Source organism: Aulonocara sp. 'chitande type north' Nkhata Bay, linkage group LG11 (assembly GCF_057382095.1).
Source record: "Aulonocara sp. 'chitande type north' Nkhata Bay isolate Kocher_YH1m ecotype deep benthic linkage group LG11, A_spYH_male_GT1.1, whole genome shotgun sequence".
NCBI classification, from domain to species: Eukaryota; Metazoa; Chordata; class Actinopteri; order Cichliformes; family Cichlidae; genus Aulonocara; species Aulonocara sp. 'chitande type north' Nkhata Bay.
This window is the reverse complement of record NC_141354.1, coordinates 15963356-15987703: the sequence shown is the minus strand read 5'-3', so window position 1 is coordinate 15987703 and position 24348 is coordinate 15963356. Positions and strand designations below refer to the sequence as shown.

Below are 24348 nucleotides of genomic sequence, written 5' to 3'. Positions count from 1 at the left end.
CGAACAAAAACGATTCCATCTGCTGAGTTTTAGTGAGTCCCTGCGGACGGACGGATCAAACCGCTACTAGGTTCCCACGTGCAATGTCGCAGCTTTAACATTTATGCAACTATTTATGAAAACTTGTGTTGTAGCCGTATTCTTAAAAAGGCATGTACGTACCTGGTACTGCAATAGATGTATGTATTGTGTTAACTCTTATGTATTAAGTTCAGTATTAATATCCTGCAAAAAAAACAAAAAAAAACAACAACAACAACAACAACAACAACAACAACCCTGCAACAAAAGGAGAGTTTTTCCAAAATAATGTATAAAAATGTGTATCTATGAAATATAGGCACTTATGCTTTTATGTCGTCCTTGTTTCGCTTTTGTTTTTTTGTAACAATACCAAAGTTGGCTCTGCTTTGTTCTCCTGCTAATATGTTTGTTTGCTTATTTAATGACTTGTCATGTTGAGTCATAACAGACCACACTGAGCAGAGGCATATGAGCGTTTACAAAGGTTCCTTGTGGTTTTATTTATTCTTATTGTAATAAGAAGATTGTTTGGTGGTTTATTGCTGAAAAAAATTATATTGACTTGTCTTTTTTTATTATTATTTCTTTTCTTTTTTGTTTTTTTTCAAGCCGTGCACAAAGTTAGTTTGTTTGGCTCTTGTAGGTAGATACTAGTGTATGTTGCTAGACCGTATTGGTTTATATCTTCACCAAGCAATAGGTCTGGGGTGAAAAAGTCACCATGGACTGCACTGATGAAAGAATCATACCTTCTGGCAGATAATAACAACCCCTGAACCACAGTTTTTTCTGATTAGCATTAACAGGTATCTCCCGTGAAAAAGGTCTGCCAGTTGTTTTCATTTAAATACGATGACGTCTTTAGGTTAAAAAGTTGCTTAAAAACTTCTTTAAAGTGCCAGTCCAGTGAATTAAGTTCGAGAGGTTGGTAAAAATGAAAAACTCGCGTCGCTTCTCGTTTTATTTGAAGGTTGTCAGTTGCTGTCGATAACATGTTGAGTTTATTGACTTGTCTCTCTGGTCTGTAAAGTCTCCGTCTTTCATTTTGTGTCATTTTTATTTATTAATGTGGATAAGGGTTTCCCTGAAACTATCCTGATCATCGCTTTGTCAGGTTACGATCGAAGAGAAACGGTTTCTTGGGAAGCCCGCCTGCTCACGATGTAAAGATGTACAGAGAAGGGTCGGGCAGTTCGCCCACACCCGGGATGTAAACCTCACAACTGTCATATTTTAAATACACCTAAAACAAGACTGCAGAAATGTCATCTTGAATGTCTTAGTATGACTTATTTTTACTTTTGCATGTATATTTCTTTGTACAGAAGATTGTGTTTACATGTTACTACGTGTTGTAAATAACTTATTTTGTCCTCTGTTATTTTGCCATTAAACGTACAAGGCACAGTCAGCGTTACTGAAACTTTTGTGCGCATATATTCATTCATCTCCACCCCCATGAGAATGTCTGTTATTATTATTCATTCATGATTTCCCATAAGCTTTTGAGGGCTGGAGGGTGAGATAAATCTGTATTCCCGGCATGATTAGAAAGCAGGGGAAAACCCTTAATTCACATGGCTGCAATCAGTCATTCATTAAAATTATTAAACACAAGAAACCCAACTAACACAGCAGCCATGTTAAGCCTTGCATTAGAGGGGATTGTTGTTTGCGATAGCGTAACACCTTTGACACGTTTTTCTTTACTTTTTATTTTCATATGAAGAGTGACATTTGGAAGCACTGCGGGGAAACAATGAAAAGCAAAGTGAGAATATTAAAATCAGGAGGAATATACGTGTACAGTAATAGTGAACGAATGTCATTACTGTGATGAAGATCAGTTCGAGAGATAAACTATGAGAAGGTATCAGGAAGGGGACTGTTGCTGATCTTATCAGTCCGGAGCAGATGCCGCTGCTGTTTTTGAATCAGTGCAAGCAGTGTGTGTTGCATCACTGCACAAAGAACGCACGATTTTACCTCCCACTCAACCCACGTCCGCTACAATAGTTACTCACTGAGGTCTGCTAGAGAACATTTTTGCAGCATTTTAAACCCTGGTATCTACACATGAGCGTTATCAGCCTGGAGTATTTGTCATCTAAGCCCCATTCGAGGTTATTTACTTCACCTGACGCACCTGTGTCTCTGTTCTGAAAGCGGCGCTTTCACCCAGTGCCTGAAAGGTGCCTGTGCACTTATCGAGTGTGAAATCTATTTCGTCTTTCTTAGCAACAGTTTTTGTTTTGTTTTTATTTTTTGCATGAAACCACAGAAGGGGTATCTTTACAATCTTTACACAAAATCTTGTGATCAAAATCTCACGCAAGAGCTGTGAAGTGTGAAGGTGATGCACGCCAGCGCAGTTTTTTTTTTTCTGTTCTACAAACTTGATTTGACCTGTGACCAAATACTGTGTTGTTTATTCATTTTAATTATTCGGGTACTGCTTTACTTTAAGCCCACACGTTTAACTCGACACAAATACCTAATATGCGATTATGCGCATTTCTTGACAGCCCGATATTTCCCAGTTTTGCGCCTTCTCACCCACTGTTGCTTCTGGGCATTTTCCACCCACTGAATTCAGCATTCACTCATATGGGGAGAGTCCTGTCTGGCTGTAGTTTAAAACCAAAAGCAAACGTGAGTCAGAGAAAGAGATATCAAATACTTAGAAAGTTCACACTGATGAGGAGAATAATGACGTGATTGTGGCCCACACACTAACGGGACGGGACGCGAGTTGCAAGCCTGTAAACAAGAACACTCCTACTATCTAACCACAATCAGGAGACAAGAGACCACTAGATGGCATCGGAGATCTTGGTTTCAAGAAAGTGCCGATAGCGGAACACATCGTGTGCAAAACAACCTGCAGAGCATCAACTTACAGACGTTATTAAAGAACCACCGGCAAATTTGATTGGCCAAGCTCGAAACAGAAAGTACTGCAGCCTGGAGAAGAACAACAGAAACAGCACGTAGTGTTGAAAGGGGTTTGAAGGAGATAACAGAACTGTGTGTTATTAAAAGGTTAAATGTGCAATGCACTGCTGAAACACTGTTGAACCTACAGAGGGTAAATTCCCTCTGTAGGTTCACTAGAGTTTTGTGTGTTTAGCAGAGGTGGTTCCCATGTAGTGAGAATTGGGCAGTTGAGTCACGCTCTCTGCTACAGGCCAGGCAGTTCACATGAAACTCGCTGGCCCAGTTTCCACATTTAAAGTGGTGAGAGCAAAAACAGGCGAATGTGAAAATATGAGTTTTATATCATATGTTATATCGTACTGGTATTTCACGCTGCGTGGCAACCAGTAGGAACAAGTACTGACATCACAGCCCCAACTCTCACATATCTGTTTACCATCTTTCTCACTTGACCCTTTGTCCTTTTTTTGTAACTGTACTGTGAGAACATGACGATAAGGGGAAAACACATGACACATCACAAAGTCTCCCTAAGTCCACTGTTTTTGGAATTTGACTTTCATTTTGATGTCTTTAATAGATGGCATCAAATCTTTGGACTTCTTTCATGGCTGTGATGCTTCCACATTGATAAAAATCTGCCAGCAAACCTGCAGACCTGCCACTGAACCTTTTTACACTAGAGGTCTCCACAAGTGTATTTTAGTTTGACGCCCCCTCCCCCGACACACACACATGCTAAGAGGAAGGGGGGAGGAGAGAGATCATAACTTGAACTCACCCAATCAGGGTTAAGAACACATAACTTGTCAATACATTAAAAATGGATGCAACACAAATGCAACAACAACAACAACAGCTTTTTCAAGTTTTTCAAGTCATGAGCGCCAAGCTGAAGTAAAGTCGAGTCATTTATCAGTTAAGCCCACAGATCAGTATCTGAAGTCTGGCATGAGTCAATCCACGTGAGCGGTTGAGTTATAGAGTGAAAGGAAGACTTCACTTTTAATCATTTCAGCATTGCAGGGAAAGCATTTTCCGAGTAGTTAGTGTGAAACTTTCCCCCAGAGCTTGTCAGAGCTGCTGCTTTATCGCTGCATTCTCCAGACTTGTGTACAACAAGAAGTAGTTCAGCTGTTGACATCTGGAATGCATTTAAGACACGCTTTCAGTCCTCTGCTGTACTAACCTGGGTTATTTGGGGGGGCTAATAATGTTTTTTATGTTTGCTTGTTTCTTCTTTCTCATTAGTACTGCAGTGGGAATAATTGTTCAGCTTTTGTGTTTTTATATCGCAGACAGTTGTCAGACTGTTTACTTGCAGGTTGTTTTTCCGTTTCCTTGCCTAAACAGCCTTATCTGGTGAGATGCTTCTGTACTGCCTCAGCAGTTCTTTGACCACAGAAACCAAATGTTTGTGCCAACCCTAAAACTGCTTACAGCCGTGCAGCACCTTCAGATCATGCTTTACAGCTCTGTAGGATGCTGTAACATCCATTAACTCCTTACACTCCCGTTTAGTTAGATCACAGTATATATAGTTTGTTTTACAGGGGCTTTTCCTGATGGTAGATACACGTCAAAGTGGTCTTCAGGAAGGTCAGTAACTACAATTTTGGATTCATCCACCCAGAACAAAAAGCCCCAATTTGTGCCAGTAATCGTCTTTTTGCACAGCAAATGTTTCTCCCTGGCACGCTTTTGATTCAGACCAAATTTGTGCTTTCTGAAAATAAACACGTTCACTTTGACTCTTTTTGCATCAGATGTTTTCTTCCTGGGCTGGAATTTTTTCATTTGAAATCTACATGTTGATGATGATAATGATGATGATGAAGATGATGCTCGCCATTGTTTTGAGCATCTTAAGAACTCCATTGTCTTGGGACTTAAACAGCAGACACTAAATGTCAGCGGTCTAAATAAGGCAGGTTTCACCTAACACTTTCTGAGGAAGCAGTAATCATCAATCTACATCTATAGACAGGGTCAAGCCTGCCCCTCCTCTCAGTTTAGGGTTTCCACTTCCTCAGTACACTGTGTTCTCAGTAGTTTAAGAGCAAGCTCTTTAAAAAAAAAAAAAACAGAAGCAGATTGTGTTATTAAGGGATGGGCGTATTCTGTCACTTTCCTCAAGAGTCGACATAACTGGGTTTCCCAAGAATGGACTCAGTGCTCCACTCTGACTTTCTGCTAGACTAACAGAAATGATGTTTTAGCTCATATCTCTCCACATAGACAATGGTATAATGCACAAAAAAGGATTTTTTAGATTTAAAAAAAGGTATATGATGGGTAGCTGCATGCTTCTTTTCAAAATATAGTAAAATTGAATATATATGTAAATCAACGAAAGAAAATGATGACGCCAGGAAGTTACAAGAAATGTGTGGCTAATTTATCAGATGAAAAATGTGAGTGCCTGTAAAGCAAACAGCTTCACTGACCGAAACCAGATGAATCGTACAGTTTATTACAGGAACAATAACACCTCTCTACTCTACAGTAACATGCATATCAAAGTTGGTTTGTTAGTCAGTGCAGATACTCCTTATTTTGTGGAAGCACTTAAAGCAAAAGGTAAAAATAGTGAAAAGAGGCAACTGCGGTTAGATTGGATCTGTCACACCTTTTCACCATACACACTCATTCGTGTCACAGGGATGCCGCACTTACCATAGAAATATAACACCTTTATTCTGTATTGTCAGCTGATTACAAACACCTTTTTTAAACAGGAATGAGAAAATACAACACAAAGACTGATCAAACATTTAAATTACCCCAAAAACCGAATCGGAATTCTTGTGGCCCCAATGACTGGATCCATTTGACAGAAACCAGAAATGTTTATGTTACAAAAACTATCAAAAAACTGGAAACTGAAGCAAATATGGAAAAAAAAACATCAGCGGAATTATAGGTGAAAAGATAGAACCAAGCTTTATCAGACAATTCAGGGACTCCTTATGACTGTTTTTCTGGAAAAGGGGGGTGGGGGTAATAATATCATAATAGTAATAATGATATCAATTCATATGAGAACAACTTTCTATTGATTCAGAGCTCCCCTTCTCTTAGAGGATCCAGTAAAATGCAGCCTGGAATTTTTGCGATTTTTCCTGTAATTTGTCATCCATCCGGGCATTGAAACAAAGAAGCTGAAAGAGGAACTGTCTGCATGCCCATCGATAAACTCTTGTAAAAAGGGACTTCTTTCTTGCAATCCTGATTAATATCACGAGAAAAACCAGCAGAACTATGAAGTCACTTGATAACAAACGGCTCGGATGTGCACAAAGACTGCAAAGGTTAAACTAACAGCTTGGTTTCATGCTTCCTCTTTCAGGTTGTGGTTTTCTCTGTGTTGGGTAAAGTGCAAATGTTCTGCTAATGATGCTAGGCAACCTACACTGCTGAATCTGCAAAGTTGCACTGAACACGATTTCCTGTGCGCAGACTGATGCAACGGGTACAACTGTGAGGGGGGTCATCGTGTTTGGATAAAAATGTAGGCTACTATGACATGTAACTTTTCATGGTGGTGCGTTTCCCCACTTAAACTGGATGACGTTGCCGTAGCTGCTGACAGATGTTGTAGTTGACACAGTTTCGTGCTAAGTAAAGAGCCAGCGGCAAAACAAACTGCAACAAGTCTAACTGTGACTCATCGTCCCAGGTGAAGATACACCAAAGTATTCAAAATCAGATTTATAATGGAATTGCATACATTTTGGTCATAACTCATAGAAGTACAAAAACAGAGTAAAAATACATATCTGTGGTACATTATATTAATATACAGTCACATGCATACATTCACAAGTGCCAAACCTTAACACTCTAGAAGTGACAATAAGCCACAGTGATCTATTTTTACTGGACATGAAAAAATGAAAAGAAGCACATCCCCCAACTGTAGTTCACTACATAGCAGTGCTCCTCTCATCCACGCTGGTAGTTTGTGAGTAGACTGATGTAGAAATTCTGTCCTGTGGTATGAAGACCTTGATCAGCTGGCACAGTCTGCAGGGAGATCTGTTTATCATCCGCAACAGGTGCCTCCTGAACTTCTCCCCGACAAACACATACAGGATGGGGTTGAGGCAACTGTGAGAGTAAGCAATGGCCTCTGTGATTTGTAAAGCCAGTCTGACGGCTTTGCTGTGCCCACAATCTAAAAACTGGTGCTTTAGCTCCAGTGCTCGGGCAAGTGACGCAATGTTGTAGGGAATCCAGCAACAGAAGAAAATAGCTACCACTATGACAACAAGGCGGATAGCTTGTTTCTTGGATGACTGGCTGTTCAGTAACCTCCAGATGATCTGTGAGTAGCAGAAACCCAGAATGATGATCGGAATGAGCAGGCCTACAATGTTCATTTTAGCGATGCTGAAGACCTGCCAAAAATGAAGACTGGAACTCACGTCTGGAAATCCAGGATAGCAAGTGTGCTGTCCCGACACATTTCTTTGCTCTTGGAGGAAGATCAGGTCAGGAAAAGAAGCCAGAAATCCCGCTCCCCATGTAACAGCAGCTGCAATCATTCCAAAGGAGCGTGTACGTGCTCTCATAGCACAAACAGCATGCACTATAGCCAAGTACCGATCAATGCTCATTAGAGTGATAAAAAATATCCCACAGTAAAAGACGATATGATAAATGCCCAAGACTATTTTGCACATAGCATCCCCAAACACCCACTGGTCCCAGGCTTGGTGGGCTAGGAAGGGCAGGCAACACACCAAAAGGAGGTCAGCAATGGCCAAGTTTAACAAGCACACGTCGGTCATGGTGCGGAGTCGCGCTCCACAAGTAATGACCCAGAAAACCAGAGAGTTACCCAGAACGCCCAGCAGGAAGAAAATGATGTAGATGGCAGGAAGAAAAGTTGCTCCGTGTCGCGTATATACACATGGTCCAAATCCATCCATGTCGGGGTCATAGTAATAGTCAGTAGTATATTCAGAACTATATGCAGGACTATTTTCAGTTGGAGGCGTGCTGAAGCTGGAAAGAAACAGAGGCACAAAAACAAATGATTAGATTTACTCATTATGCCTTACTTATTTTCAACAACTTTGTCTATCACAGATTAAAGTATGCATCTATATAAAACAACACATTTATAAACAGTTTAACTCAGCGATGATCTGCAGGCTTCAAACTGTGTGGCAGCTCATTTAAACAGTATCGGAAAGCATTTCTTCACTTTCAGGACTGGCACGAGGAACTTTCAAAACCAGTCACTCACATGATCAGCGGTTTTGGTACTATGTCTGACCTTGACCAAAGCTGTTCAAAATGTTGGAAGTCTAAACAGAAACAATTTATATAAAGCAGCGTATTTATCAGAATACTGGGATCAGCTAAATCAAGGCAGGGGATAAAGAAGTTGTTTAGCGGTCAGCTGCTCAGGTAAAAGTTGATTAACAGGAGCACTGAGGAGATTTTCTTCACTTTAAATGCACTGATACATTTAAAGTGAAGCCGCTGAGAACGTGTAAGTTTGTGTGTGATAGTACCGATAGATACTTTCATCTGAGTCATCTGAATAGCAGCACCACAGCTGTGACACTGCACAGCATACAGAATACAATAATTAATTAATAGCAACATTTTAACTAAATGAGAGTATAGTGCAAAACCAACATATACAATGATGAAACTAAGATTACATTTGATAATTTATCGTGTTATGTATTTATTATAGAAGCTTTAGCTTACAAAATAAAACACCTTGAGGCACCTTGCTGAGATTTGGACGTACACAAATAAAAATGAATTTAACTGAATGTAATCAATTTATAATATGGTGTCAGCCAGCCAAAGTCCTTCTATCAAAGAGTTTCTCAATGCGTTCATCAGGTTTTGCAACCATCTTAAAATGCCTCCTGGCACTCTTAAACGCAGGCAATCGGACACTGTGTGACCACAGTTTTTCAATCTGTAAGTACAATTAACATTTATTTTATGATATATATATAATCTAAAGAATATTCATAACATTCTGTTTATTTAGTTCAGTTGAATTTCAGTCTTACAGCTCAGCAGGAAGTCAAATTTTATTATGAAGTGCTGCGGTTGTAAATAAAATAAGCGGTTAGTGAAGCAGCACGGTTGTTTTGGTGCAGATAAGAACTGTAGCAAAGTAAGAGAACCACTGCACGAGCTCACGTGGCAGTGAGGTAAGCTTTATCAGGCTTCTTTTTTAAACTTCCTACGAGACAGACCGTCTGTGACTGCTGCTGCTCTGTTGGAAGGAAGGGCAGGGGGCCAGCAACTGTGAAAACAAACAGCTGGCGATTGTTTACAAGCGAGCAAATCACAAGTATTTGGCGACAAATGACGAAGTGCTTGAAGATTTTGAATCCCTCGCAGTTCATGAGAAAGTGACACAAACTGTCTAAACGCAGGCCAACGCTAAAACAATAACTAGGAATGCGTCGCCTGGAAGGAAAAATGAAAGGAAGGTGAAAACCGCGAAGATTCAAAAAGACGGGGGAGTGGATAGTAATGATATTAAAAAGCTTAAAATAGTCTCACGATGAGCAATAAATGAAGAAAATGCCGATAGAGGTTTGTTATAGCTGATCTTACCCTTGGAAAAGTGAAGATTCAGTAAGATTCAAACTGAAAGTAAAGTCAGTTTCGGTGGTCTCGTCCATGATCAGCTGCTTTAAAAAAGAAAAAGAAAGAAGCCAAAGAACTGAAATCCCGTCCTACCTCCTAAAGTGGCAGGGGTGGGGATACTGTATTTTAACTCTATACTGTAAAGGAGTGAAATAAATCTCTAGTTTTCACTCGTTAGCAAAAAATCAGCCCTACTTATATGGTAAAAAAGGATGTAAATTAGTTTAATCATTAAATTGCATGTAAATGTTCTATGCAATTTTGATACATAACTCAAATGTTAAATCTTAAACTGAGTTAAATCTGGGCAAATTAAATGTGCGTGTAAGTATATGCACACACAGGGACAGGTTCAGCACCAGGCCATGTGAACTGGATGGGCAAGCAGCTTTGATGGGGGGATTTGGCTCAATTCACTTTGCTATTACATGAATTAGAATACAAAATGTGATTGCACTCACACATACCCTGCATAAATGCACCCGTACACGCATGATAATGTCATAGAGGAATGTAGCCACAGATACAAAAGTGGGAAAATACATGTGTTTGAAAGCAGACGCACCGCCACACACAGTGGGAGAGCTGACTGTGAGCACGCATTTATTTTCAACGCAGTTCTGTTTGTTTTGAAGGTTTTGAGTAGGGTTGTGCTTTAAAACTGACCACACATACTGATGAGTGACCTGATTTTAGTTACAAATATATATGAGGGTTACCTCTCAACGCTGTGCCTCACAGGCATGCTGCTTACCTCGATCGCAGCAGAAGTATTTGTGGTTAACCAAATGTTAATGATTCTATACTGCTGTTAATCTAATAATTAAACCCAGCTTGCAAGCTTATCTGCAAGTTCATTTATCTGTATAAATCAGTGTAACTTATAGTTGACATATATTCACAGAATTCAGCTGAGGGGGGCACAGGGGCTTTATTGGGCCAATTCTTGACGTGAAGTCGTCATATAGATCATATTTTTGAATTACATTTATTAGGCAACTTCTTTGTATATGAGTGGATCTGCAAAAATATAAGTAACAAAAGTGTTCAAAGAAATGGGATAAATTAGAAGGCCCATTATGGTGCAGAAGTGGAAATAAACATCACATGAATAATCCGATAAAGTAAGATATCCAAAGTAGAGATGATTGGCCATGAAGCCAAACATGCTCTACGTTCAGTGAAAACCAAGCACAGCATGTCAGTACAAAAACCACATACCAAGTGTCAAACACGATGGTGAGGAAAGGCGAGGATATAGGGTTTTTTTGCAGCCACAGGATCTGTGCACCTTGCAATCATTAAGTCAACCATGCTCTCTTGTGTATACCAAAATACTCTAGAATCAAATGTCAAATGCCACCTGTCTGACAGCTCAAGCCTGACCCAGTTTGATCAATGATGACAGTGACAGTGATCCCTAACACAAAAGAATGGCTGAAAAAGAAGAGGATCAAGTCCAGACGTTAGGCTGATTGAAATGCTGTGGCTGGCCCTTGAGAGGTGTGCATGAACAAATTCCTGAATATCACAATGAATTGAAGCGAGGTTGTACAGAGGAGTGGGGAAAAACACTACACGTCTATAGCTAGCCAAGTCAAATCTGCTCCGTGCGCAATCGGAACTAATTTGAGAACTGATTGCTGTTAATTTTGGGATTATTTTACCAATCAATCTAATGCTCTTTAGTCTTTAACTGCTTTATTATGAAATAATATGAAACTTTGTGACTGGTTACATGTTTTATAAAGTGCTATATAAATAAGTTTTACATACTTGCAACATTTTTTAAAGATCTCACTGCTTCTAGTTGCTGATGACTTACATGCTTGTGGTCATTCCATGTATTGAGGGGAGGGTGACCCACATTTGCTCCTGCTATGGTTTGTGGCAACAGATTTCTTTTGTATGCCCTTTTAACTTCATAGCACTTTTGGTTTATTACATTTCACACAGGTGGATTAGAATCAGTGCACTGCATCAGTCTGTGGTAGGCTTCCCCAGCAGTGGTTTTGTCATCTCTTCCCTCTACCTCTCCACTTTTGATTCAAATTTTGGTAAATTTAATCTAATAAAGGATCTGTTACAGCAGCACACTGACTGTTGTAGCTTCTTCAGTGATGTGCCTATAACACATTTTCAGCAGCTGTGTGCAAAAAACAAAATACTACAAATAAATAAATCTATGAAAAGTAATGTTAGAGGAGAATATCCCCCTAAAGTTGATTATGTCATGATTACTATCAGAACCTGAGTTGGCATAGGATTTGTGTACATCACTCAGCAGTAAGTATCGGCAGCTTGTTTACACAATATTATAATGCTGATAATAATAATAGTAATAATAATAATAGCTTAGCTTTATTTGATATCTTTCATGGAACTCAAGATCACTTTAAACATTAAAGTATTAAAAAAGGAAGCCAAATAAGGTATAGACTATAAAGTAAAAATCCTGGCCACAGAAGAAGACATCTCCATTGTAAGTGGTTTATTTACTTAAGACTGAAAAAATAACTGTCTTGAATTGTGAGGACTTTGCAGTTAGTGCGCTGCACTATATTTAAAATGCTTTGTGATTAGCGTCAGTCTAATTGACGATTGATGATAGCTACTACTGTTTTTCAAGAATTAAGATAAGTTTTTTTAACACGTTCCATTAATTTAAAAAAACACACACAAAAAGACAAATAAACAAAACAAGGCAAAAAAAAAGTAGAAAACTACTTGGATAACTTGGATATTATCAAAGGATATTGCATTTTATATTCAAAAGTGTTACGAATGAGATGAGGATGTAATTTCCTCTTCCACTGACCTAAATTTAACACATGCAAAAGAGAAAATGCCCTGTCACTGTCAGCAGATAGACAGATACAGAAAATGCACCTTGGTGCTTGTCTCTATTATCACTTACAAAAAGAAAAAAAGAAAAAAAGGCAGCATTACTGTCATTAATTAAATAATGCATAGATAACACATTCCTCACTGTGCCCCAGTTCACTATTCTTCACTCAGATTGCCCTGTGCCACAACAGGTAAAAGATGAACTGATAAAGATCTTGCGTCTAAGATATGGATCAATGAGCTAAATCCAAAACATTTTGAGCATTATAATTGAACTTTTAATGAGAAATGACAGTCATTACACTGACCTTCCTCTTTTTGCTTTATACTTTTGTCCATTTAGTTATGATTATAGATGCTTTCCATTAAAGAAAAAAAAAATTCAATTGTTACAGGCTGAAGATAAATAAGTGTGCGTCATTGTTTTCTTCCCACTTGCAGAACTGTAAAGGCGTGCAGCAATACTGCTGACATGTTAGCCTGAATCATTCTGCATATAAAGTGGGAATATTTTTACCTTTCCATGGTGCTGATGGTGGAATTCATTGTGGATCGCAGGATAGAGAGATGGCTTGTCTAATCAAACAAGTTATCCACTTTGCATTAAGATGTGTGAAGTGAGAAATGGTTTGCACACACATGAAAAAAAATTGAAGGTGTTGCTTTTTTTTTAAAAGTACAACCTTCCTCAAAACCAAGTTAACTGGGTGGGCTTGCGGGTTCCGATGTGAGATGTATGGTTTAATAGTTTCCTGAGACTGTTTTCGAAACACGCAGTGCAAAAGCCCACAGTCTGTGCAGCTATAGAACCACAAGTCCATATATGCAAACTTTTAAATATGCAAGGTGACTCTGACCAGACCTGCAGGCGCACACAGCTGGAGGCTTGCATGTGGGTTTTTTGTTTTTTTTGCCTGACAGAAGTGATACTACCGCCACAGCCAGCAGTGCACCCTGTACAGACAATGGTTTCAGAATAGCATCGTGTCTGCTAAATGCATTTCTTTCTTTGAGTTAGGGGTAGACTTCTGACTAAAATTTAAAGAGGAAACCTTCTGTGTGACTTGTGTGTTTACCAGATCTTAATATTGTTGTGCATCATTTAAATTCACCTCGTAGGCCCCAACAATGCCTTGTGTTACTCAGACATGTTGTTGTTAGATGACACATGAACTCAGATCTGAACACTTCTTTTCAAATAATAATAACCTTCTGACAGGAATTACAGCAGTGAAAGTGGTTTTGCCGCTTCCATCATAAAGGGTTGCTATGCGTCTATCTTACCCTGCAAAAACACACTGTTGGTAACACCCTTTAACACACTTCAGAGACTTTTTTCCTCTTACTGTAAAAGGAAAGAAGAATGACGAAAGGGTTTTTTTTGTTCAATAATTTTATTTTTTCAAAAATAAACACGACATTTATGTTTTGATGCATGTGTTTTGTTTTAAGCAGTTTCAAAACTGAATGCTTGTAACTGCAAATTGGTTTTGAGAATTGTTTTACACCACTCAGAAGTACTAACCACAGACATGCGTTCACACACACGTGCGCTCACACACACACACACACACACACACACACACACACACACACACACACACACACACACACACACACACACACACACACAATTTGTGATCTTTCTAGTCTCTCAGTTTCAAAAAAAAAAAAAAAATCCAGTGCTGCGGAAACAGTTACACCCATCAGCAAAGCACATAACCCATTTTTAATACTCTGATCTTACAGGTGTGTTGGAGGTTTCTTTGTCTGTGGTATCTCTGTGGCTGTAAGGACCACTGCTTGGGTAACTCCAACCAAAGTATTTAGCCATCACCTTGTTCAATGACTTCCTAAACTTCTCTCCTACAAATGCGTAGATCACTGGATTTACACAGCAGTGGGACAGCGCGATAATCTCAGCAATGCTCATGGCAGTGTTGAGGGCTGTTGAACTCACACAGGGGTTGGGTCCCAGGTTTATGTCAAACACCTCCAGTGTTTCGAAAAAAACTGCAACATTATAGGGAACCCAGCACACCACAAACACACACACAATGATGAAAATCAGCTTCACAGCCTTGTTCCTATTAGAGTTCCTGGACTTTGACAGCACAATGAGGATTTTCACATAGCAGAAAATCATGATGGGAAGGCACAGAAAAAGGCCCACTGTGTTCTCACTGAAGTTGCGCTGCAACTTCCAGAAATGCTCTGTGTCTTCTGGGTAGATGGGCTGGCACTCTGAGACGTTATCATCAGACTCCAAGGAGGCAAATACTACCCGAGGGGTTGCCATAGTGACAGATATCGCCCAAATAATGATGCTGGCTGTGATGCCGTAGCGACGTGTCCGGGCTCGAATGGCTGCCACGGCATGGACGATGGCCAGGTAGCGGTCCACGCTCATGAAGGTCACGAACAAGGTCCCACTGTAGAAGCCTAACTGTTGGGTGGAAGAAGAGAGGAAGTAAAATTAGAACAGGATGTGACATGAGATGAGGAAACCTTTGATGAGGCTTTAAATGCGTCAGTGAGGTTCTTCACAAATCTGACATTACCCAGCAGTTGCTTCACGCATCACCTGAGCTTTAGAGAATCGAACAACTACACAGGTGTAATTGTTTGGGAATTTTGCATTCAGAAAACAGAAATCATTTCTTTTGACTAAAATATGAAGTAATTAATGTGAGTAAACTGGTTAAACTTTCACTTATTTAAAAAAAAAAGTAACATAAAAAAATTTTCATCTTGACAAAGGAGCCCATTCGGATTACTTCGTTTATATATAAACTTTACTTTTTGGTAGTACATATGATTCAATACAACCGAAAACTATTGATTTTGATGAGCCTAAGAATAATCATCTCTTTGTCTTCGCCAGCGACATGGCAAAGCCATGAGGAAGTTGCAGTTCGTCAGTCATAGTTGCAACATTTCAAATTCAACAGACTCCAGATTATCTGTTTTGTAAATCTCGTGGACCGCAGCCTTGGCTCTGAAGAAGGCACGGTATCGACGTGTCAATCATGAAAGTTGAAGTGCTTCAGTTGTTCCAATAATGAATATGCATTCCATGTGTTATTATGGTACACATGAGGTTTTCCATTTAGAGAAAGAAAGTGAGAAAGAAAATAACTACCTGATAAACTCCTGTTTTTATTTTGCATAAGCCGAGGTTCTGGGAACTGTGGGCCCAGAGGGGCAGTGATACAGCCACTAAGAGGTCTGACAGAGTCAGGTTGAGAAGACATACATCAGTCATAGTTCTGAGCTTAACATGTCGCAGGAGGACCCACAGGACTGTGCTGTTTCCTGTGAAATAAATTCAGATATTAATCTTAGAACAGAACGTATGTGAAAGTCTGATGCATGCATGAACTTTATTGATGAGTTCTGTGCTTCAGTATACAGAGTTGAGTCTTGGGCTATCGTACAAGCTATGTCTGTGTATTCAAAAAGCCTTATCGGGGCTGGTTTATAAATGCTGTGTTACATAGAATTGGTATGGAAAAAAAAAGATACATACCTAGAATACCAACACAAAACAGCACATAGCAAAGCACTGTTAAGACCATGGATCCAATGAAATCCGAACTTGAATCCGGATTGCAGGTATCATTGTAATCATAGTCATAAATTTCTAAGTAGTTAAAGGTCCCGTTATCTGACATGGTGGTACAGCTGTGAGACAGAAAAGGAAATTGGGTCAATGTAGTACAACAGTCATGCAAAAAGGTGAGAATGTCACCATCACGTTTAAAAGCTACTGTGGTCTTTTACATAAAGAGAAAAAAAGAAAAAAACAATTACCTGAACTATTGTCAATATATTCATCTCAAGTTATTTAAATGATGTAAACAATACACAAGTAATAACAATATGGAGGCTGCCCGTTGTTACTATATAGATGTAATTGGCACCAACAATACCAAATCTGTTAAATCAGCTTGTTGGGAAATCAAATAAAAGTAGTTCGTCTGGTGTTAAAAAAGGTGCAGCTCAGTGCTTTAAAAAGCACCAGCCAAACCACTCAAGCAGCTGGACCTGTCTGATCATGTTTTCAGTTTCAAACCCAGTTCTGGATTGTTTTGGGTGAGTCTCTGACATACATGCACACATATGAAGTGTTCCAGTGTTTTCCTCCTTTTTCTTCAGCCCATCAGAAGATTAAAAAGTGGCAATACAGATAGAGAGAAATGCCCAAAAGACATAAAACTTCCTCTATTCAGTTTTTGTCCTCAAATGCCTTTTGTGTTCCCTTTCCCCAGTGCCACGCACTCTTCAGTCACTCTGCTGTCTAACAGATATCACAGATAATTTAAAGAGGTACATTTACATCTATGATCATTATAAGATTATGTTTTTTGTGCCATATTATGCCAGAACATGTCTACAAGCCATTTGTGGTAGTTACTGAATTTCTTACCAAACATTAACTTGAGTCTGTTCTCATTCTATTTTAAAGCCAAAGCACCTGAATATTTTACATATAAATATGTATGTATGTGTAAAAAGAAAAAAAGCCTACTTACTTTATGATGGCACCTTTTGGCTCCTGATTTAATTTTTCTTGTGGAAAGTCACATAAGAATTTCCTCCATAGTTTAGCTATCAGAAGTCTTTAAAGCCAGTCTTCAAGAAACAGAAAAGGAGTATGTTGTTTATTTCTTCTCTTTATTAGACACACTATTCCCCACAAGCATGATGAATGAACAGTTTGCTCATCAAATGAACATTTTAAAGTGATGATAAATTCTTCAAAGGGAAAAATTAGTTCAAACAGGGAATTGATAGAGTGGACTGGACTTTCCTGCCCTTTAAGTAGAACATTTTTGATAGAATCATCATTTAGTGAGTCATGTAAGAGAGGCTTATGTGTAAAAACCACCCAGAAGGTTAACTTCTGTTTTCAAAGTACAGGCTAAATATAATGAATGGCTGTAGATGAATGCTTATACATCCATAGATATCTCAAAACTTCCTGCCGGCGTGACCATAATCAAATTGATGTGATCTATTCAAACCGCATGTCAAACATTTTTCCTTTCACTATAAACAGATGCACAACCACCTGACTTGTTACCGTTGCCGACCCTCACTTCCTGTGGGTGACAGTGTTTACGCGCTGACACACACACACATACACACACGCATATTCCTCAACTACACAGTGGGTTAAAGGGTGTAGGAGGTGAACGAGCTGAAGTAAGTCTAGTAAGTTGAAACTAAATGTTTAGAAATCAAAAATCTGAACACGCTTACCACACTTTTGGCCAAAATCACTGCTCCTGAATGTGTATGTTCTTGTGCTGCGCGCCGAGCTTACATGTCATCCTGCCAATATGCATTGCTTGCTTTTTGTGTCAAATCCTGCAGCGGAGCTCATTTCTGGTAACGTGAACTCTGGGTTTTGCTGTTTCCTCCGCATTGTGTTAAACCTGCAAAGAGGTGTTGGTGTGGTTTTCTCAGAAATGTCCCTTTATGCGTTAACATGAGGCGGGAAAAGACAAAGGGGAAAAATATATTCAAATGAGGAGTTTCCTTTTTATTCCTTTCAAATATACCTCTTAATAATCTGATTTCTAAAAACTAAATTCAGCTTATCAGGAATGACTGAGCCTAGTTTGCACAACTTTACTTGAACTTACTCACAGTTCCTGCCTGAAATAAATCATGCTAGTGTTTACTGGTGGCTGCAACCATAAATACATTGATCTGAAACTACTTAACATGTCTTACCAAATGTACATATCTCAAATGTAATTTTGGAATCTGACAAGAATGCTCAATGACCAAGTGTATGACTGTCATTTCAAGTTCAAGATGTGCTGTATCATTTATTGTCCTAAGAAAACAGTTACACAGAAACAAGATGAGAGATAAGTACATGAAAGACTTTGATCTCTCCATTTGCAGGGTACTTACAAATACATCATGAAATCATGAAATAATAAAAGAAAGAGAAATTGCATATATTTGAAATTTAGAAAGAGATTAGCTTGAAATATATAAATGAAAGTACAGGTTTTGTACAAACATCAGAAAAAGTTTATTTTAGAATATGTTTAGAATGAAAAACAGCACACCGTATAATGTACAGAAATACAAAAGTGAGAGCATAAAATCTGGCAACACTGGAAAGTTTGTTCCACATAAACATATCAAATTCCATTATGATGTGAAATGTGGAAATTATGCTTCTAAACCTTAACTTCATAATGCGATACATTTGAATGAAACACTTTTTCCACAGCTCATTAAAAACACGTAAAAGAAGAAAGCAAACTGTTACAGGCTGCCGTGAACAGCAAGTTTCATTTGGCCTGAGCAGACGAAGGAAAAGCATTACACAGAGTTTAGAAAAGACTTGAAATTCTGTAAAGCAGGTGGCAGTGCTAAGAGGTTATACTCATTCAAATGGTCTAAACGTGTGCAGACAGGCCTTGAAGCTAAGACACCGGTGAAGAGTACTGTGGCTACAACTGACCTCCATAGATGTAAGTGGAGGTGACTTCAGTGGATCTGGACATAACTGTGCTTCTCCTGTCTGCCACATCTCTGCTGTAACCAGGCACAAACTTTTTCAGCAGCTGCAAGGCTCGTCTCATAAACTTCTCTCCCACAAAAGCATATATGATGGGGTTCAGGCAGCAGTGAGCGTAAGCTAAGGCCTGGGTCACTATTATTGATTTCATTATATTTTTCTCCCAAGTTTCATCATGTGGGATTTTTCCTTTTTCCTGAAGAAACTTCAAGAAACGAGAAATGTTAAATGGAGCCCAGAGCAAGAAAAATGCAACCACTATGCAGATGATCAGCTTGACGATGCGGTGCTTCTTTGAGGTCCTCATGCTCACCAGTGTGGGAATGATCCTGGAGTAGCAACCTACCATCACCAACAAAGGAATCACGAGACCCAGCACATTTATGGTGAACAGGTTGTAATGAGCCCAGATTTTGCTCTCCTCGGGATAGTCACATCCAAACTTCTGGGACTCTTCTGTTTCCTGTGTGAAGATAAAATCCGGCAGAGAGACAAACAAGCTCAGCATCCAAACGAGCACGGTCAGAATGATGGCTGCCTTCTTTGTACGATAACGTGCAACCCTGTGAGCGTGCAAGATGATCATGTAGCGGTCCAGCGTCATGACAACCATGTAGAAGATGCTGCTGAAGAAGCCAATCTGGTGAGAGCCGGAGACTAAACGGCACATGAAGTCTCCAAAAGTCCACTGGCCGACCCTGGCATAGTGAGAGTAGAAAGGCAGCGTGAAGACGAAGAGGAGGTCAGAGAGAGCCAGGTTGAAGAGGCAGATGTCTGTCAGGTTGCTCTGATTGCGATGCTTCACCAGGACACACACCACTAGTCCGTTACCTTTGGGGGAAAAGACACAATAAGTGTACTTGTCACACTGTTACATGTAGAACAACATCATCTCTCTTTCTCTTACATACACACACTTTCATACATCATTTAAATACAATCCAACACCCATAATATACTCACAAGAGGACGCACCTACCTATGAAGCCCAGGATGAAAACCAAACTATAGAGAGTGGCCAGAAACACTCTGATGAAGTCCATTACGTCGCTGTAGCTGATAGGATTGTAGTTTCCATCGTCAGTAAAAAAAGTGCTGTAATCATACATTGTGGTGTATTCTGTGATGTTCTCTCCTGCAAAGGGAGAGAAAAGCTTTTAAAATGTCAACAATTACGATACAACACACATGCATCAGGATTAGAGCCTATTTATTAGGAAACACAAACACAACTGCTACTGTATACACCTGCTGCTGACTGTTGGGGATGCGACAGGAGAAGAAAGTGCTGGCTGTAGTCGCCCGATCAAAGGTTACTTTTGTGTGTATTTTTAAGGTGATTTTTCCTTTTCTGAGAAAACCACTGATAATCATTGACGGAACTGTCGTTACCTGGCATTTTGGCCCCTCAGAGATAATTGATAAATGAGGGTTTATTTTCCCACAGGTATATTTTTGGAAGTTTCTCACCCCTTCATTTCCCACTGTCATCAGTCCATAAGATACCCCTGCTACACTAAAATAGGATTTGGTCTGTTAATTAAACCTGAATTATTATAACTTATTTAGTTCATATGAGTTAAATGATAGGACATTAAATGACAGGAAAATACAAAAGCCTTAAGATGAACTTTAATGACATTGTGACAATGCATAGAATTTGTATCTTTTTGCAAACAATTTTCAAAGACAACCGAATACTGAATTGCTGTTAAAATATATTCACCTTCCATGGCGATGTCTCAGTGAAGGTTCTTCCAGGTACAGCCAGGAATTCCACTTCAAGCTTCCTTTTCCCTCTTTTACTGACGTGATGCCTCTAGACATGCAGAGGTGAAGTAACCGTCTTGATGTCTGCAGTCCGATAATAAGGACCACAGAAACAGAAGTGCACATGTTGTTTCGTGTATGTGCCCTAAGTGAGATCCTTATCAGGATTCTGTTGTTAAAGATATAGCTTGACATCCAAAACAGCAATACAACTTTAAAGAGAAAGACAGGACATGTGGACACAGCTTCAGAAAACGACTGTTGGACTTTGCTTAAAGCGTTAAAGGGTTTATTAATAATGTGATTTTATAAACACTGAATCATCCCAACATATGCTGCCGTCATCTAAATTCTTTATTATTTGTTGTTATTCCTCAATACCCATATCCTCTCAGACTGGGTGTCATAGAGGCACTGTTCTTCCAGCAAATCAAATGGCTAAAATAACTCTGTCTACTTTTTTTTCTCCAAGTTTTTATAAATGTATTGCTTAAATTTTTTTTCAGAAATCTCCCAAATTCCTTCCAGTTGAGTAATTGATAAGGCTACAGTGAACTAGTCAACCAGTAAAATGGAGATACAGAGAAATTCTTTAAACAATCCCACAATTTTTACTCTACAGCAAATATTCCACCATCAAATAATAAGAAAGGGGGTCTTATTTCCAATGTCTTCTCCGGGTTGATAGTAGGAAAGCATACACAAAAATCTGTAGTGTAACTTGTTGGAACTATCGTATTTTTTTAGCAGCTGGATAGAAATTTCGAGCTTGGAGAGTATAAGCCATTTTGTTTGAGGAGATGGCTAGAGCGGCACACAGACTTTAACTGCAGCTTTGCTGACATGTGCAGATATTTTACACTTGAGAGGGTGTTGTGTTTGAATACCCTCTTGTGATAGGTTAGGATAATCTCTCTCCCTCTCCATCGATCTTTGTGAGAGACCACAGATCTTCCTCTTCACTGCAAACTTCTGTCGGTGTCAGTGCCGCCACAAAACAGCACAGTAAATAAAATCGCCAACATTTTAACTTTAAGTTGAATTTAAAGTCTTTCTGGAGCCTAATCTGCTGTGCAGCTCTTTGTGAAGAGGAACTAAAGTCCTCTTTTGGTCAAAACCACCAAATTCCACAGAACAAAATGGAAAAACTGGAAAACAGATGGGTGAATGCATGAAGTCACAAAGTAACCAGTCCTCTGAGGTAATGTTAGTGCTTTTTTTTTAAATTGGAGACTGGTGTGTTAAACAAAAACATAGCACCTCTGGTAAAATATAAAGAAGGGCATCTCTGCAAGCAACTATGAAAATATTTCATAATATAACCAAAAATAACCACAAGAACTGAAAACCCAGTGAACTAACTCAGATAATTACTTCACAAACAGGACATCCTGTTAGTGTCTAGTGGAGCTAATTGTAGCTATCAAGCTATAATTATCACATGCACACATTTAGACCTATGTGGGAAAACATAATTCTGAGGGACAACCTTGGAATGCAGAAAGGCCCATTTATAGTATTGAGTACTGAGCGTGTTTCTGTGTTTTCAGTACATATTATCTCCTTCAACTTGTTTTCTTAGCAGTTTATGTCTGTCTGCTTCTCTCCTACTGTCTGCCTTTACTTGCAGCATAGACCAGTGGTTCCCAAACCTTTTTTGCCAGGGCCCCTTTTGTTTTAAAAGAAAAATGTTCGCGCCCCCCCCCCCCCCCCCCCCGCACGTGCACGCGCACGCACACACCCTCCAACCACACACACCCCTATTTTGCTCCATTGCGGTTTATTTCACACCTCAAACATTTAGTAAACAAATAAGCAAATACAAGTAATCTGCAATAAATTACAGGTAGTAATAAAATAAACTACTAACTCTTTTATGCTACACGAGTATTTTTGAAAACGCAGCTGTTTTGTCCACACGTAAACGGCGTTTCGAATCACCGAAAACGGAGATTTTTTAAAACTCCTTTTGTGTGGACGAGGAATACAGAGTTTGTCACACAACGTCAAAGGTATGCGCCTTTTTCCACGTCACGCTGTGCGCCACGTTATTGTTTACATGAGATGAATTGCAGAATAGCAGTTAGAGGCAAAATACTGTTAATCTGACTATCTTCGGTTTTTACAGGCTTACATACACACACGCAGTTACTGTCCCCACACTTTGGGAAGGTCTGCCCACATTTTAGTACTGCTAAAATTCGTTGTTGAAACATCCTTAAATACCATTTCCTTCATGAAGTTGAAGTTTAAGGTTCGGGTTGGCTCAAAATGGGTCTGCTTATCATGTTTGCAATTAACTGTAACAAAAAGTAATTACCACACTCTAACACTTTGTGACAACCAATTCCATCATGGGGCTGTTTGTCACACAGTATGGGGGTGGTTATCCCTGGTTATGTAAAAAAAAGGCTTGATTTTATTCTATATTTTTTTCAGATAGAGACATAAACAAGTTTAGAAATAAACACTGCGTCATTTAAATACAAGTGCTTTAATAATGTAACCTTTATTAAAAATCACAAAAACAACTGAGAACAATCGGCACACTCCACCATGACTACATTTTGTACTGATGTATCATTGATATAATTTCAAAAAGGCCAAAAATATCTTTTAAAAGACAAATTGTTTTTATGCATGATAACCTGAGCAACAGTGAGCAAGTCAGTGTAAAAATCTTGATGCATGCTAGATCATCCAGATAAGGAAAGGCAGCCTATTTTTTAAGCTTGCTAGTCTTTATCTAGCAAACCTGTGCATTAGTCACACAACTCATTTATGACAAATATGCATACCGGATTGTCAGAGATATAATCTTTGAGTGATCAGTTTTTGCAGACAACACATTGAAGCCCTGCTTCGTGGGCCAGCTATTGCTATACGGCTTAATACAAGCTGCTTATCCAACAAAGGAACAAAAACACATAACTGTAAAACCATTTCTCATTCTCAGGGGCCTGGTTGTCACACAAGCTGACCTCTTGATAAGCATTTTTACCTAGCTAACACATGGTTTTAGCATCACAATGAAAAACTGATTCAAAGAAAGCTATTACCTTCAGCTTGTTAATAAGTGCATTTCTATAATAAAAAAAATGTTTGAGATTTTAACTCAAAAACAACATGAAAAATTACTCTGACCCATAAAAAATACAAAATCCCTCCTCCTCTCAATATTTTGTGTGTTTTTCACAAATTGGCCAATGCAAAATAGACAGATTGTCAAGATTAGCAACAGAACTGTGAAAAATGTATGCATTTAAAAGTAAGGTTACATCTCAGAGAGAAAGTCAGAAGCTAAAGAGTGTGTTTGTCACTTGTCATGTTGTGTACAGAACAAGTTACTCCAGTTGGGTCCTTCTGTGCTACTTACAAACCTCTTGTTTAAAGGGACATGTGCAGCAGCCTTCCAGCTTTGATTTCTGAACACAGCCTATATGTTTTTGTTATTTATTCATGAATGTCTAGTTTACACTGAAAGCTAATAGTACATCAGTTTTTCGAGTTACTGTATTATAGGCGTTAGCCGTTCTGGCTAGCTCTCATCCATTAGCAGCTCATTCATTTGCACTGCCAAACATTTATGG

The 24348-nt window shown here is 39.1% G+C and overlaps 3 protein-coding genes across 6 annotated transcripts; all 3 read right to left on the bottom strand.

The window, feature by feature from the left end:
- Window positions 1-5639: 5639 nt before the first annotated feature.
- Window positions 5640-13030, bottom strand: ccr8.2 (chemokine (C-C motif) receptor 8.2). 2 transcript variants are annotated; one of them, XM_086309909.1, is made up of 2 exons: window positions 12959-13030; window positions 5640-7971 (listed from the first exon to the last, which is right to left on the bottom strand). In XM_086309909.1, the coding sequence occupies exons 1-2, from the start codon at window positions 12985-12987 to the stop codon at window positions 6888-6890; spliced, it is 1113 nt and encodes a 370-aa protein (XP_086166035.1). In that variant the 5' UTR covers window positions 12988-13030; the 3' UTR covers window positions 5640-6887. The 2 variants fall into 2 exon arrangements, with proteins under 2 accessions (XP_086166035.1, XP_086166034.1); XM_086309908.1 differs by lacking the exon at window positions 12959-13030 and adding an exon at window positions 9562-9630.
- Window positions 13031-13854: 824 nt separating this feature from the next.
- LOC147318711 (C-C chemokine receptor type 2-like) lies at window positions 13855-17832 on the bottom strand. Of its 3 annotated transcripts, XM_086309905.1 has the most exons (5): window positions 17707-17832; window positions 16977-17076; window positions 15971-16125; window positions 15584-15756; window positions 13855-14887 (listed from the first exon to the last, which is right to left on the bottom strand). In XM_086309905.1, the coding sequence occupies exons 3-5, from the start codon at window positions 16113-16115 to the stop codon at window positions 14171-14173; spliced, it is 1035 nt and encodes a 344-aa protein (XP_086166031.1). In that variant the 5' UTR covers window positions 16116-16125; window positions 16977-17076; window positions 17707-17832; the 3' UTR covers window positions 13855-14170. The 3 variants fall into 3 exon arrangements, with proteins under 3 accessions (XP_086166031.1, XP_086166032.1, XP_086166033.1); XM_086309906.1 differs by lacking the exon at window positions 17707-17832 and having other exon boundaries at window positions 16977-17353; XM_086309907.1 differs by lacking the exons at window positions 16977-17076; window positions 17707-17832 and having other exon boundaries at window positions 15971-16695.
- A 766-nt stretch (window positions 17833-18598) lies between these two features.
- On the bottom strand, window positions 18599-20121 carry LOC147318710 (C-C chemokine receptor type 2-like). Its single transcript, XM_086309903.1, has 2 exons — window positions 19968-20121; window positions 18599-19819 (listed from the first exon to the last, which is right to left on the bottom strand). Exons 1-2 carry the CDS (start codon window positions 20095-20097, stop codon window positions 18921-18923), a joined length of 1029 nt encoding a protein of 342 aa, XP_086166029.1. The 5' UTR covers window positions 20098-20121; the 3' UTR covers window positions 18599-18920.
- Between the last annotated feature and the right edge of the window lie 4227 nt (window positions 20122-24348).